Source organism: Micropterus dolomieu, linkage group LG18 (genome assembly GCF_021292245.1).
Source record: "Micropterus dolomieu isolate WLL.071019.BEF.003 ecotype Adirondacks linkage group LG18, ASM2129224v1, whole genome shotgun sequence".
NCBI lineage: Eukaryota > Metazoa > Chordata > Actinopteri > Centrarchiformes > Centrarchidae > Micropterus > Micropterus dolomieu.
The window spans coordinates 22,203,174-22,217,324 of NC_060167.1; the positions used below are offsets into that span (position 1 = coordinate 22,203,174).

Consider the following 14,151-nt stretch of genomic DNA (forward strand, 5'->3'; position numbering starts at 1 on the left):
GTGTGTGTGTGTGTCTGCTAGGGGTGACAGTGTTAGCTGTGGGTATAAACCAGGCCGATACTGAGGAGCTGCGTCGGGTGGTGACGGATGGCAGCACCCAGAACATCCTGTATACCCGCGACGCAGCACGGCTGGACACCATACATGCCGATCTGGCAGACTTGCTCTGTGGCATTGCCAGAATACCAGAGGTAAGAAGAAACCTGCAAAAAAGCATATGTTTTGTTTAGAATCTTGATTTTCAAGCTTTATGTGATCCATTTACATTCGACACAGCAATGACCAAAACCACAACAACGCATTTCCCCATTAGTGTGTTAATACAATACTGTGGCTCCCAGTTCAGCTGTTTTACAAACAAATGTTACATTTCGACAAAAATTGCGACAAATGTTTTTTATGGAAATAGCATGGATATGAATTGTGGTACTAGAGGAGGATATAAGACAGGAAGCTCACTCATCTCAGCCTAGTGTAACTGTCCTTGTTTTGGTTAGGTAGGTCCGGGTCCAGACCAGTGTACCATTCAGTGCCCTCAGGTGAGTTATTCTCCAACTGCCCTTTCATACTGTATTAAAACCTTTTGTCATTATTATCACAGCTCAGTATATTGGACAGACTCCAGCTCTACTCCTTCTCCAGCTTTGATGAACACACTTCTCTTACCTTCTGCTCCTTAATTTATGATTTCTAAGTTTAATCTTTCCTATTTCTTTTAGGGTGAGAAGGGAGATCGTGGAGAAAAGGTACAGTGCAGAAAGTTGCAATATCTTTTACCACTCTTCTTGTAATTTGTATTTTCAGCTGTTAAAGTGCCATTTTTTGTTTGACTCCACAGGGTGACCGAGGCAGAGACGGTGCCGATGGACGCAAGGGAGAGCCTGTGAGTCATTAAACTGACATTGATGGTCCTTCTATACAGCAATGTACCGATTTTTCAAAAATATTTTTGATTGTGCATACTAATATGGTGTCCATATGTGTGTGTGATGTAGGGTCGGGATGGTTTGCCCGGGAGGGAAGGCCCCAGAGGGCCTGAAGGACGCCCAGGCCCACCAGGCCAAACTGTCCCTTTTGACCCCTCAACAAGGGTGAAAGGAGAAAAGGGGGAGAGAGTGAGTACATCTCAGACCATACCAAAACTATACCGTACCTACGTACCTAATTTGGACTGAATTAGCAAGCAGTTTGTTTTCTGTGTAGGGTTTTCCTGGCATTGATGGAAGTCCAGGGTTGCCAGGACGATCAGGTTCCCCCGGAAGTGCAGGGGTCCCGGTGAGTAAAGTGCCCAGAACCCACAGACCCACTGAACTTGTTCACGTTGGCGTATTAGCATAGAGTTAACAACATGATTTTGTTTTTGTGTCTGCAGGGTTCACAGGGCCTACCTGGTGTCAGAGGAGACCCAGTGAGTAACCCTCGTTCTCCTGACGTGCACACATAAGTGGACATCTGAATATCAACTACAGTGCTTCCTAAGTGTTTTTATCTTGTTCTAGGGTGAACCGGGAGGGACCGGTCCACAAGGACCACAGGGCAGTAAAGGTGAAAGGGTGAGCTGAGTGATCATTTCTAGCCTTTTTCCTGACCCACCTCACAAGAGTTTGTAGTTTCTTTGTGCCAGATTAAAAGACGTGTGCAAAGTGCATGTGTCTTCACGCTGCTTTGCTGATGCTTCAGGGTGAACCGGGCTCAGCTATATCTGGAGGGGGTCTTCCAGGGCGGAAAGGAGAGCCAGGCATCCCGGGAATACCGGTAAGAAACAAACTGGAAAGCCAGTGCAGAAAACAGCTAAAAGACAATCACATCATCAAGATCCAGAACAAGTGATTTTCACCACAATCCTAAAGTAATGCCCAAAGTGGGCATTACTCATACAAACTTTCCAGACTCTCATCTGCAAAGTGATTTCCAGCTGCCGTCTGGCCGGGTTTAACTGTCTAGATGTTTTAGAAGTCATTTCGACAGGCGAACCAGTGTTTGTGTTGTGTACTAAGGGTACTCCGGGTCGGCCAGGCAACGATGGGGCCAAAGGTGCCCCTGGAGTGCCGGGGACATCTGGTCAGGATGGTCGTCCAGGTTTACCAGGAACACCAGGACTCTCCATCAAGGTTGGCATCCTCCCATGCTGCATCTCCTAAAAAGTAACTTTAGGATCCTGACACCAGCTTATGAATGTAACATTATGTTATTTTTTTCATTCAAAAATACACCTGTTGTAAATAGTAGTCTAAAAGTATCACTCCATAACTGAGGTAAAATGATTCACTTTTCAGATTTTCCAAATTCTGATGTTGGGACTGCTCACATCTTCATTAAGTGCAAATAACAAATCAAAACTCACAATAAAAACACAAGTTGTCTTTGAAACTGTTGTGAGCATCTTTCTCATCTTTCTATGATATTCAGGCTATTTCAGTCTCCCATAAATAGAATTTTCTGTTGGTTGTTATAAACCACTGGTCTAAGATAAAACTGTTATTGTCAGACTCGTGCACATGGTGGTAGCATTGAGCCATTTACATATAAAATTCTGTGGAGGCTCAACTTACTGCAAGGAAATCTGGAATTTAGAGGTAATGTGTGTTAAACAATTTCATTTTTAATGTACAATTTTACCTTTAAAAGTTAGGGTTTTTGTAGATCTTAATGATTTTTATTATCATATTGTGTTTTTGTTTTTTTCCTTGTAAATTTTAGAGGGAGAGCTGCACACAGACTTCGCTCTTTCTATATTTTCCAGTGCATCCCAAAAAATATTTTGACATTTGATAATTGATTGAAACTTTCTATTCCTTAGAAATGAAAACTGTGGTTTTGTAAGGATTAAAAAGAATATCCATAACTTTATTTATATTATTTCAATAATTTAGTTTTCTTCCTGGTACTGTGTTGTCATCGGTTGTCTTTTGTCAGTTTGCCTTTAGTGTTAAGAAAAATTATGGAGCAGCAGAGAAGTGTTATTTTTGTCAAAACAGCACGTCAGATTTGTGTAGATTCTCATAGAGAAACCTTCCCTAAAAATGATGTTCAGCATTCATCTCTCTCTCTCTCCCCCCCTCCCCCTCCAGGGAGACAAGGGCAGCCCAGGAGAGAGGGTGAGTCACATCATCACTAGATTGTCCTCTCACTGTAGAAATATCCCGAGGAGCATGCGAGCGCAATGATTCTCAGCTCTTATCTCTGTTTGCTGACAGGGACCTCCAGGAGTCGGCAGCGGGGTGGCTGTAAAGGGCGAGAAGGGCTCCCCAGTAAGCATTGTCAATCACTGCCAATGTGCTGACAAGTTTAGTTCGCAGATGAACCCTGTGTGCAGGGGGGGGGGGAGTGTATTTTGTATTTTCTAATTACATTTTTATCATCAGGGTACTCCAGGACCTCCAGGGGCTCAGGGTCCTATAGGGCCAACAGGACCACAGGGCAGCAAAGGAGACAAGGTAGCTGCAGATTGATTTAGTGTATGAGTGTTTGAGCATGTGAGGTGTCATAAAAAATGGCTTGTGGTTGTTTTTCAGGGCAGCAGTGGTGATGGGACACCCGGGCCTCCAGGCAGGCAAGGAGAGCCTGGGGACAGGGTAGGTTGAACACACAGCAATTTTCGATAGCTGATGTCATGATGATGAATCTGGTTTTTGCACAATATGAAAACAGTAAATACTAGAAAGCACTGATAGCACAGACCTCTGCTATGCCTCCACAATCCTCGTCACACCCATCACAAATTCAAGGTAAGTCACACTGCTTTTACCAAAATCCTGGAACTTTGTACAAGCAGGACTTCTAATTATTGATCTAATAATTAATATTTTATATATATATATATATATATATATCCTGTGACCTATATATTAATTTGAATTCATCATGATGCTCTAGCACCACCTGGGTAAAATACCATCAAATTTGGCAGGATCTCACAAAGTTGCTTTGTGCACACAAGATCAAAATATGTCTGAAATTGCAAATTGAGTTTTTGGTAACCATTTGCAAGTTACTGGAAAGTGCTGTGGAATAAAAAGACCTATGAATCACAATATTTTTGGTAAATATTGTATAAAATGTCAGAATGTATGTCATAAAATCTGCTGCCTATATGTCGGGAAAAAATGAAAGTTTGTGGTCCCTTCATACTACATACATAGAACATAACAAATAATTAAATGTATTGTATATTAGAATAGATGAGCATATAAAATAAACAATATAGGCCTATACAGTTATTTATATACATACATGTATACACCCAAGAAATAATTCTGTGGTGCATTTTTTGAATTTGTGTGAAAATGTAAAGCAGCAGTAACAAGAGAGCGATGATAAAATGGTTTTTAAACAGTGTCCATCCACTTTTCTATGTGTGGCCATCAAGCATCATCGATGTTAAACACAGGGCCACCTCCTCCCATCTTGCCGGAGTGTCGCGCCTTTTCGGCTCTGAACAAGGTCCGGCCGTCGAGTTCTTGATCTGGGATGTTGATGGAGAGTTTGAAGCAGCTACCAGTCGCAGCATGTGCATGTGCAGCTTTTGCCACAGTCAAATTCTCCTGATCCGATCCAATTCAACAATTTCGGCTTAGTCCTTTAAATCAATTCCAAGCAGAGACCATTCAATGATTTTTCAGCAATGAAGCTGGAAAAAACTTCAGATGGATGTATATATGTAAAAATAAATAGTAAAAGTTTGAAGGAGCTACTGGCCGCTGCATCTGCATGTGCAGCCATTGCCATAGACGCATATTAGGCCAAGGAAAAAAGAATAATGCATTGTGAGCAAAGGTATAAAGTGCTTAATAAATTGTCACTTGGTGCTGCGATTGACAGAACTATTCAGTTATTTCTTGGCCCATGGTCCAACTTTCCTTCCACTTTCACTGAAATCTTCTATGTCATTTTTAAAATGTCCTGCCCAGTAACAGACGGAAACATGAACTAGCAGGACTAAAACATAACCTCCTTGATGATATTTAATTTTTATTTCATGTCTTTCAGGGTCCCCGTGGGCCTCCAGGTGAAATTGGTAGCAAGGTAAGATAAAGGGAAGAAAAATCACTCCTGTTGTGAAGCGTAGATAGAAGAATGACCTCTCTCACTCTCTCCATTCTGACAGGGTGACCGAGGACAGCCAGGTGAGCCTGGATCACAGGGAGACAGGGTGAGTCACAAGATTTGAGTGTGAATCAGTCAAGTATGTGCATGTCTGTAAGTCGAAGTGTGGTTTTTAGTAGTCTAAATGACTGTGATTCATATTCACTTACAGTATATTAGTAAGTGTTACCACAGGGGAGAGCCCATGCAATTTCACCAAAATTGAAGAGTCAAGAATGGGATGATATTAACAATCTTGCTGAGCCAGATGTGAGCCAGCCAGGTTAAGCTCACATTAGTCTAAATTAAAAATGTCGGTTAGAAAAGGGTGGAGGCACAGCAGGCTGTCTTTTTTCTTCAATCCAATGAAACCATGCATCAGAGAACTAGTCTGTACCTGAACTGAAAGCTTTAAAGCTTTATGTCAATTCCAAGATCTTATTATCCCAATTTTCTTTTTTTTCTTTTTTTTTTTTGATGAGATTAACATCTGATAGTGTTCATAGTCATGCACACTGAGTGGAAAGTTTGGGTAATGGCTGATAAATAAAGCCTCTTTGCATCAGAAAAATACTTTTACATTATGTTTAAAATTCCTTGATGTTACACACATAATAGTTATTTACAGGTGAGCCCATTCAAGTTGAGAAGCTCTAACAATTGCAAGCAACAAACTGTCCCAAGCAGCTGTTGCACATTTACAGTATAATAATTTTAAAAGTTACGTAATGTACAGTGTACACACCAGGTGGCAAACCTTTTCTGTAAGGTGAAGGCATTGGTTGACAGTAAGTCAGACCTTTCGTCTTAGCATCTAGAACAAGTCCTGGAAAGACTCCAGTGTCAACAGTAACAGTCGCAGTTTCGCACTGCACGTGTTGGCAAATTTCACCCAGAAAACAATCAGTGAATCTGGACATGTGTGTCCTTGCAGGGGGAGAGAGGGGCGTCCGGTGAAACTGGGGAGAAAGTGAGTACAGCAGTCGTTCGTATTTTGTTAAATAGTTCAAATGTTCATCCTGTCCCTTTTTTTAGTGGGATTTTGTGCTGTTACCTGAATCATGTTGTCTTTCAGGGGGACCCAGGGAAGCCGGGCCTCGCAGGAACTCCAGGCTTGAGAGTGAGTGACAGACTGCCACTTAGTCTTGGCTAATGACACCAGTGTGCCTTTCTGTTTCAAATTTGCTGCATGGTCTGACTTTTATACAGTAAATGCATATCTCCTGAACGAGTCTTTCCACTTGTCATCAGGGTTTACCGGGGCCCAGTGGACCGCCAGGAGAAAAGGTGAGACTGATTCAATTTAACGTAATCATCTGAGAAGCAGCAGGTCAACAGGAACGTGACTCCATCACAGAACGTTTCATAATCTGATGTAATGAATTTCCAAGCAAAGATGAAAGAACAAGTGAACCTGTCTGTTCCCAGGGAAATGAAGGTGCACGAGGGGAGCCCGGCAGAAGTGTGAGTTATCAGATAAGAAGAAAACAAATCCCCACATATAATAATTTATCTGTCCTTTCATTTTGGACATGTAGTCAATATCAGTGACAGTCTTTGTCTAGGATGACGAGTCTTTACTGTTTTATTTAAATCATGCAGGCTCTAGGTGTTCCAGGGAAGAAAGGGGAAATGGTAAGCTATCATTCTCTTGTCGTATAACTTTTTATTTTAACACTGTCCACTGACCCATCATCCTTCACCCTGATGGCTTTCCTTTCCTTTGCTGTTCACCCACAGGGGGAGCGAGGCCCGGCTGGTCCTGAGGGGCCAAGGGGAGATAAAGGAGAACCGGGACAGAGAGGAGAGAAAGTGAGCAGCCAGTGGATGACAATGCTCTGGAAAACATGGAATTGTTTATGTGTGTGTGTGTGCGTGTGTGTCATCTATCTAAATGAAATTTCCAATCATTGTCATTTTGCAAGGGTTCTTCAGGGTCAGGAGGGTCAGGTGGCGTTGGACCTAAAGGAGAGCCGGGAGACAGAGTAAGTCATTGTAACGCCTCTTTATTAGGATAACAAATGGTGCAGTCATAATGTTTACAGGTGCTGTGATATTTTTCCCGACAACAGCATCGTTTATTCATGAAACGTTCCCTTGTGCCACCTGTCTGTGTAAGTCATGCCCCAAAACCGCTCAGACCACAAATATATAAAACATGTGCTCTACCCTTAGGGACTTCCTGGTATCAGTGGCAGGCCGGGTGCCAAGGTGAGAGGCCTGCTATGTTTGCTTGTTTTTTTGTCTTTTCTTCTTTTATTGTTCAAACTGTCTTGTAACTGTTCTTTAGGGAGATCCAGGTGAACCAGGAGAGAGGGGGGAGAATGGTCGGCCAGGAATCTCAGGAAAGCCTGGTCTTGCTGGGAAAGAGGTCAGAGTGGAGTATTTCAGTATCTTGTTGTTAGCATTCTCTACATCCACTAGGAAGGAAGGTGATAATTAAACATTATTGTGAAAAGACTTTTTAGCAGAATTTATATGGTGACGGTGTGATCTTTAGAGCTGAAATGATTAATGAGGAGTAATGTTTAAGTGATTAGTCAATTGACATAAAATAAAATTATAGCTATTTTGATAGCTGACTAATTGTTTAAAGACATAATTTGATGAAAAATAACTACTCTTTTGGTGGTTTCTTCTTAGTGAAGTAGGACTCCACATTATTCTTTTGTAAAAAGTAGTCCATCAGTTATTGCATGCTACTCTCAGGTCGCCTGTTAAACTTTCTTCTGTTCCTTCCAACATGCATGTATTTCTAATGATGCCACTTTAGAGGTAAAAATAAATGCACTTTCATTTGTATGTGTTCTCTGTTCCGATCCTCTATTCACTTGATGCTGTAGAAATGTTATAATCAGTGAATTATTTCTACTTGTGTTTTACAGGGAGAGAAAGGAGAGAAGGGTGACGAAGGCACACCTGTGAGTATTGTATTTCATTTTTATTTTTCAAATTCCAGCATCTACCAGCATCTCAGCATCCACTCTCATTGTAACAAATGTGTGTTTATTTATAAAGATTAGTCTGTATATATCACTGCAAATGTCTTTTTTTGTTTGTTTTAAACTTGCTTTTCATCAGGGGGAGCCTGGACTTCCAGGCAAGGCGGGAGAAAGAGGGCTGAGGGTAGGACAAATGTCCTTGAGACGAGTTTTCTTTCTGAAAGTTATTTCAATGCAAAGTTCAGTTAACAAACATTTTCACTAACCCCCCTTCAGGGACTGGCTGGTCAACTAGGACGACCAGGAGAGAAAGGAGACCCAGGAGACCCAGGAGACCCAGGAGAGCACGGACGAAATGTGAGACACACATTTATGTATCATCGTACAGAGAGCTTTTCAATATGCTCTTCTGCTATCCCACTGAGGTCTTGAGAGAAGAAACAGTGAGGAAGGTCAGCTGCTCAGCATCTTTATTGATCTGTGTTTGATCATAGGGCAGCCCGGGACCTGCGGGAGCGAGAGGAGAGAAAGGAGAACTGGTTTGTTGTCTGCTTTAATTATATATTTTTACCAAGTGCTTGGTAGAACTTTGGATCTACTGTTAGTGGATTCACATATTTCACTCTCTTCTTCAAGGGACCACAAGGGCCTCCAGGACCACCAGGAAAAGTGGTGAGCATGTCACACTGTGCAGCGTGTTTAAAACAAAGTGAACCGTAATGATCATTAATAAACAGTTTTGATCAACTTAAACTGGAGCATCTTCTTACCATTGAATGAATTTCCTTCAACCCAATTCTGAGACGATTGTTCTGTTCAACAGGCGGACATCCAGGGCCAGCTGAAAGGAGACAGAGGAGAGAAGGTGTGTACTGTACCTGTGTAGAGCTTGGGTGTAAAACACAATGAAAGTTAACTGGGTAAAATGTAGCAGAAACATCTTATGATTGCCAGGGCGACAGCGGCGACCCAGGAGAGCATGGCAGCAAAGGTCAGAAAGGCGAAGCAGGGACTCCCGGAGCCCCAGGCCCACAAGTGAGTTTGCCACGCAATTTGTAAATGCTCCGGTGAGCATCCGATCTGATGTGTACTGTATACACATCTGTATGTGCATTGACCCCTTTCCCTATTGATTCAGTATGCGTGACTGATGGTCCTCTGTGACTTCTTGCTCTCTCCCTGCTGTCTATAAAAGGGTTCTGAGGGACAACGAGGGCCCGCAGGCACAAGAGTGAGTTTGCTTTCTGTCCCTGCTTCCCTATATTACTTCTCATATAATATCTGTAAATATTTGAACCATGTGTTCATTTCCTTGCACACACATTTACAACACTTTCAATTCTAATATTTCCAGGGTGACGCAGGAGAAAGAGGAGCGCCTGGAGAGAAGGTTTGAAATTAATCAGTGTGACTGAATCTCACCTACTAAACTGGCCCTTGTCATTTTATTACGTTACCTATTTCCCGTTTTCTGGTGAGAGGCCGGTGTCATTGCCCTTCATGCCTCTGGATTCTGTTTCCCATGCAGTACACTCCCATTGGAATGAAGTGCAAAGGCCAAAAATGTATTTGAGCCACTTAAACTGTTTCACGCTAAATGTAAATGTAGCTTTCTAACCCCAAACCTCTGTGTGATCAGGGAGAAAGGGGAGCATCTGGGTTAGATGGACGTCCCGGTCTTGACGGTAAACCGGGTGCTTCTGGAGCACCTGGTCAAAGGGTACTTCAGTTTATGCCATCTTTTCAACAAAATATAAAACACAACGTATGTAAGGCCTTACTGGGTGATGAATGTGTGTGTAGCTGATACACTGTATTTATGTTACAGGGTGATCCCGGGAAACAGGGGGATCCTGGGAGAGATGTGAGTTTCCTTTTTTCTATGTATTACATTGTATTAGTTATCAATAATCAGTGGGAAATAAATGCTGATGTTTTTGTGTTATACTCCCTTTATTAGTGGGAGTAGTATTTATTTGCTAAATTAAAAAAATGCATTCTTATTTTTGTCATATTGTCCAAATTCTGTATTAAATACATGTTCAGTAAATACATGCCTGCCTCTGACTTGCTGTCGCCTATGTGGACTATGGATGTACTGCAGAGGGCACTGTGGAGTTGTTAAAATTCAGACTTCACTGGTGTGGCCAGTTGCATAAGACGACTGTAGGGAAAGATGTCTCCAGGCCAGTCCAGTTTCACAAGAGACTATCATGCAATATTGACCATAGTAATGATTTTAAAGTCCACAATGGCTCGGCTTACAGTTTAGCTAAAGAATCTAAATGCTATTTTAAGGGGAAAACGGATGACAGCTCTACGAATGCTGCTGCTGTACTACCAAAACGAATTGCAGTTGCCATTTCTGTCATGTGCAATCCTCTCCACATTTAATTTGTGTCAAGTGTTGCTACCTTTTACACCACTAAATCATACATTTTAAACCCCTTTTAACTGTCCTAACCTTCCCACATTATAGCGAAGGCCAAAATATAAATCAGTGTTAGCTCACCAGACATTTAAGTGAGATTATACCGTTCAGTGTGATGTGTGCTGGTTTTATTTACCAGGGTTTACCTGGACTAAGAGGGGAACAGGGCCCCCCAGGGCCTGTTGGGCCCCCAGGCACTCCAGGGACACCTGTAAGTGCACACACACCCACACACATACATACTTTTTTTTATTTACGTATCCTGCCATCAGTCTGTTGTTTTTTCTTTACCTCTCAGTCTGTTTTCGACTACATTAACTTAGTTGTGTCTCATCATCCTTGTTATATTTCAGGGTAAAGCAGGTGAAGATGGCAAAACTGGGCCTCCTGGCAAAATGGTAACTAATATGACGCCTTGCGCTTGTTATTAGTGACTTGACATATTTTGACATTGATTCTGTTCAGTAAGAATATAAATCTTGTCTTGTATTGCTTGTTTTTTCTCTCAGTATGTCTCTCTATCATTCTCTAATTGGTAACAGCTTTGACGTACTCGTTCCTGTGAATGATGTTTAGCGAAACATGCTGAAAAAGCAGTGCAGACATTTATTTCAGGGTCTGCTGCATAATGGCTGTCTTAAGTGAGTCTCTGAAGCAGTGGCACTGAATGATCTGAGTGCTCCTTCGGCGGACTGGCCATTATTCAGTTTGTTCCTGTAGAGTCCGTAATGCGTTTTGCTTTGACTTACAGGGTGAGGATGGTGTGCCAGGTGAAGATGGGAGGAAGGTTTGTGGCTATTTATCAGTTTATACAATCATATGGCACTGACAGGATGAGGTTTGGTCAAATAGGGTTTCAGGATGCCTTAAGCTTAAATTGAATAACAACAAAATGTTGCTGTCTGACATTTACTTGCTTAAATCTCATAAATAGTTATTTTCTGATATTTCCGAATGATGCTATGTTACACTGTCATCTCTGATAAAACACTAGCTATTTGTGAATATTATTTTGAAGTGTTTCCAGTACTTTAAATTCTACTGGAAACAAGTCGTGTAACAACATCAAACAAAATTGACTACAAATTAAATCAAAGAATGATTTAGCTAGGTAGGACTAGTGCCTTTTTATTTTAATATTTAGAATGAAGATTGTGCTTATTATGCCTGCATTTCTTTGTGAACCTGACTGCTGTCTTTAATCTGCAGGGTGACAAAGGAGAAGCAGGAGCCGCTGGAAGAGATGTCAGTTTTGCCAGATTTTCTTTATATCATTATCTCTGTGTTTTGTTGGCGGTTTGTTTCTACCCTGTATCTGGTCTGACAGAACCTGCCTCTTCTCACCCCCTACTTCCTCTATTGATCCAGCCTTCCTTGACTTTATTCTATCCCACATCAGCTTTCGTACTTTCCTTTCTTGAACTCTTAAGTGTGTATTTATCAACTGTAGTTTGCTCTGACATTGACATTACCATCACACTCTGACTCACTGCTGAATCAATAGGCTTCTCAGAAGCAGCTATATACATTCACTAGCCTCTAATGATCAAGCTTAGCCTTTAAGGGGGAGCCACTTCTGAGAGGAATCCAGAGAGGCGCCAAATGTCAGAGTGCTGTTTTCATGTGCAAATTCATATTAATTATCTCTAGAACATCAGTAGAGGGGTGGCAGCGGCCACCTGCTTTGATTTTATAGTTCAGCCTCTACTATAGCGCAGGAGGAAATAACCCAATGTAGGGAGAGTCTCACTTGTGTAATCGCATGTATTTTTCCAGGGCCGTGATGGGCTGAAAGGAGAACGGGGCCTTGCTGGGCCAGTAGGACCCTCTGGCGCGCCGGGGCCTCCTGGAGTACCTGGCAACATTGGTCCTCCTGGACAGGTGCGACTGATGTAGTCACACATGAAAAATAGTATGATTGGTATTGATAGTTTTCCATTTGCCTAATCTATGCATTGTCCCTGTCTCTCAGGTTGTTTATGTTAAAGGAGTTGAAGCGGCACCAACCCCAGGCCCGCAGGGGCCCCCAGGAACTCCTGTGAGTGTGAATGACATTGTTGTTAATTACTCTTCTTTAAATGCATATTAACGTTGATATATTACAGTGAGTCATGATAGCAGCGCGGGTCTACGCACCAGCCTCATGCAGACCAAACCAAACAGGTTCTTCTCTTGTGTCTGACATTCACACTCTAAATGGCACTCAGGTCCAAGTTTATTTTGCACAAATAAAATTTCGTTCCTCTGTATTTATGACTATATGTATGCCGATATGACAATAAACCTGTGTAAGTCTATGTTTAACTCACAGTCTTATCTGTAGATGTTTTTATCATTGTCTTTACTCTGTCCTTCAGGGAGTGCCTGGGATACCGGGAGCTGTGGGAGCCAGAGTAAGTCATGCTTGTCTTTATCGATCCGAGTTTGCTTTAGATTAGTAACCACTTAGTCTGCTTTTTGACCTTCTAACTTTCTTTGTTTCAGGGGGAGAGAGGTCCACCTGGCCTTAAAGGTGAAGCTGTAAGTTAAACTCCCATTGCTATTATAATGAAAGTGTGACATGCGTGAGGTTTCATGTGTTTTGTGTTGACACTTTGATTTATTTTTATTGACAGGGGGACCCAGGAGAGGATGGGGCGCCGGGCAAGCCTGGGACAGCAGTGGTAAGACGTCAACACCTCACTGTGATGTGTGGAAACATTTATTGTCAATATTTGCGTCAGCTCTGTTGAATGATGTTTGTCTATTTCTCTTGTAAGGATGTACAGAGGGCTCTGGCTGGCTTTGGTATTCTGGTAAGTGGACCCCACACAATAATGAATTGCAAGTTAATGATTCTTATCTTTTGTCAATTAGGAGCTATACTGTATTTATATGTAATAGAAATATCTTTGCATTGGTTTTAAACATGATGAGGATGTAATGTTATAGCATGGTGATCACTTTGGAAGTTGTGTCAAAGAGTAATGTCTGCACACTGACTCCAAAATTCACAAATTTTATGTTTACTTGACACCGTTTATTCTTTTCATCAATGCTAACTTCCAATAGCCTTTCACCTACATGTATGTACATATACTACTATAAACTACTTCCAAAAATCCCTAAATGTTCCTGTTATTGAAGTCCTCTTATTAAATGTTGGTTTATGTTGTGTTCTCAATTCAGAAATACATTCAGCAAACTGTAGATTCCCAGTAGAACTATTTAATTTTCAATCTAATTCTAAAATATAAACAGCCTTAATCTCAATTCTTACTCATGTATCTACAGTGGGGGAAATAAGTATTTGACCCCTTGCTGATTTTGCAGGTTTGCCCACTTACAAAGAATGCAACGATCTATAATTTTAATCATATGTACATTCTAACAGTGAAAGACAGAATCCCAAAGAAAATTCCAGAAAATCACATCATATGAATTTATAAAAATTGATAACCATCTGATGAGGAAAAACAAGTATATGACCCCCTACCAAACAGCAAGTATTCTGGCTCCTACAAGCCAGTTAGTCTTTCTTTAAGACACAGCCCCAATCCCAACCAATTATCTACATCAAATACACCTGCCTCACCTCGTTACCTGTATAAAAGACACCTGTCAACACCCAAACAACCAGCATCCAACATCACCACCATGGGCAAGACCAAAGAGCTTTCTACGGACAATCAGGGACAAGATTGTTGATCTGCA

General features: G+C 41.6%; 1 protein-coding gene across 1 annotated transcript in view; it reads left to right on the plus strand.

Moving 5' to 3' along the window:
• The window catches only part of col7a1 (collagen, type VII, alpha 1), a 65,708-nt gene that overhangs the window by 20,715 nt on the left and 30,842 nt on the right, over positions 1–14,151 (plus strand). Inside the window, exons 39-72 of the mRNA XM_046076279.1 lie at positions 3,366–3,437; positions 3,516–3,575; positions 4,990–5,025; positions 5,108–5,152; positions 6,020–6,055; positions 6,161–6,205; positions 6,337–6,372; positions 6,514–6,549; positions 6,688–6,720; positions 6,826–6,897; positions 7,011–7,070; positions 7,261–7,296; positions 7,376–7,456; positions 7,971–8,006; positions 8,167–8,211; positions 8,304–8,384; positions 8,522–8,566; positions 8,664–8,699; positions 8,851–8,892; positions 8,982–9,062; positions 9,223–9,258; positions 9,382–9,417; positions 9,667–9,747; positions 9,856–9,891; positions 10,598–10,669; positions 10,812–10,856; positions 11,210–11,245; positions 11,668–11,703; positions 12,235–12,339; positions 12,431–12,496; positions 12,816–12,851; positions 12,943–12,978; positions 13,074–13,121; positions 13,218–13,253. Of these exons, the coding sequence (XP_045932235.1) occupies positions 3,366–3,437; positions 3,516–3,575; positions 4,990–5,025; positions 5,108–5,152; positions 6,020–6,055; positions 6,161–6,205; positions 6,337–6,372; positions 6,514–6,549; positions 6,688–6,720; positions 6,826–6,897; positions 7,011–7,070; positions 7,261–7,296; positions 7,376–7,456; positions 7,971–8,006; positions 8,167–8,211; positions 8,304–8,384; positions 8,522–8,566; positions 8,664–8,699; positions 8,851–8,892; positions 8,982–9,062; positions 9,223–9,258; positions 9,382–9,417; positions 9,667–9,747; positions 9,856–9,891; positions 10,598–10,669; positions 10,812–10,856; positions 11,210–11,245; positions 11,668–11,703; positions 12,235–12,339; positions 12,431–12,496; positions 12,816–12,851; positions 12,943–12,978; positions 13,074–13,121; positions 13,218–13,253 (1,719 nt within the window). The remainder of the gene's footprint in view (positions 1–3,365; positions 3,438–3,515; positions 3,576–4,989; positions 5,026–5,107; positions 5,153–6,019; positions 6,056–6,160; positions 6,206–6,336; positions 6,373–6,513; positions 6,550–6,687; positions 6,721–6,825; positions 6,898–7,010; positions 7,071–7,260; positions 7,297–7,375; positions 7,457–7,970; positions 8,007–8,166; positions 8,212–8,303; positions 8,385–8,521; positions 8,567–8,663; positions 8,700–8,850; positions 8,893–8,981; positions 9,063–9,222; positions 9,259–9,381; positions 9,418–9,666; positions 9,748–9,855; positions 9,892–10,597; positions 10,670–10,811; positions 10,857–11,209; positions 11,246–11,667; positions 11,704–12,234; positions 12,340–12,430; positions 12,497–12,815; positions 12,852–12,942; positions 12,979–13,073; positions 13,122–13,217; positions 13,254–14,151) is intronic.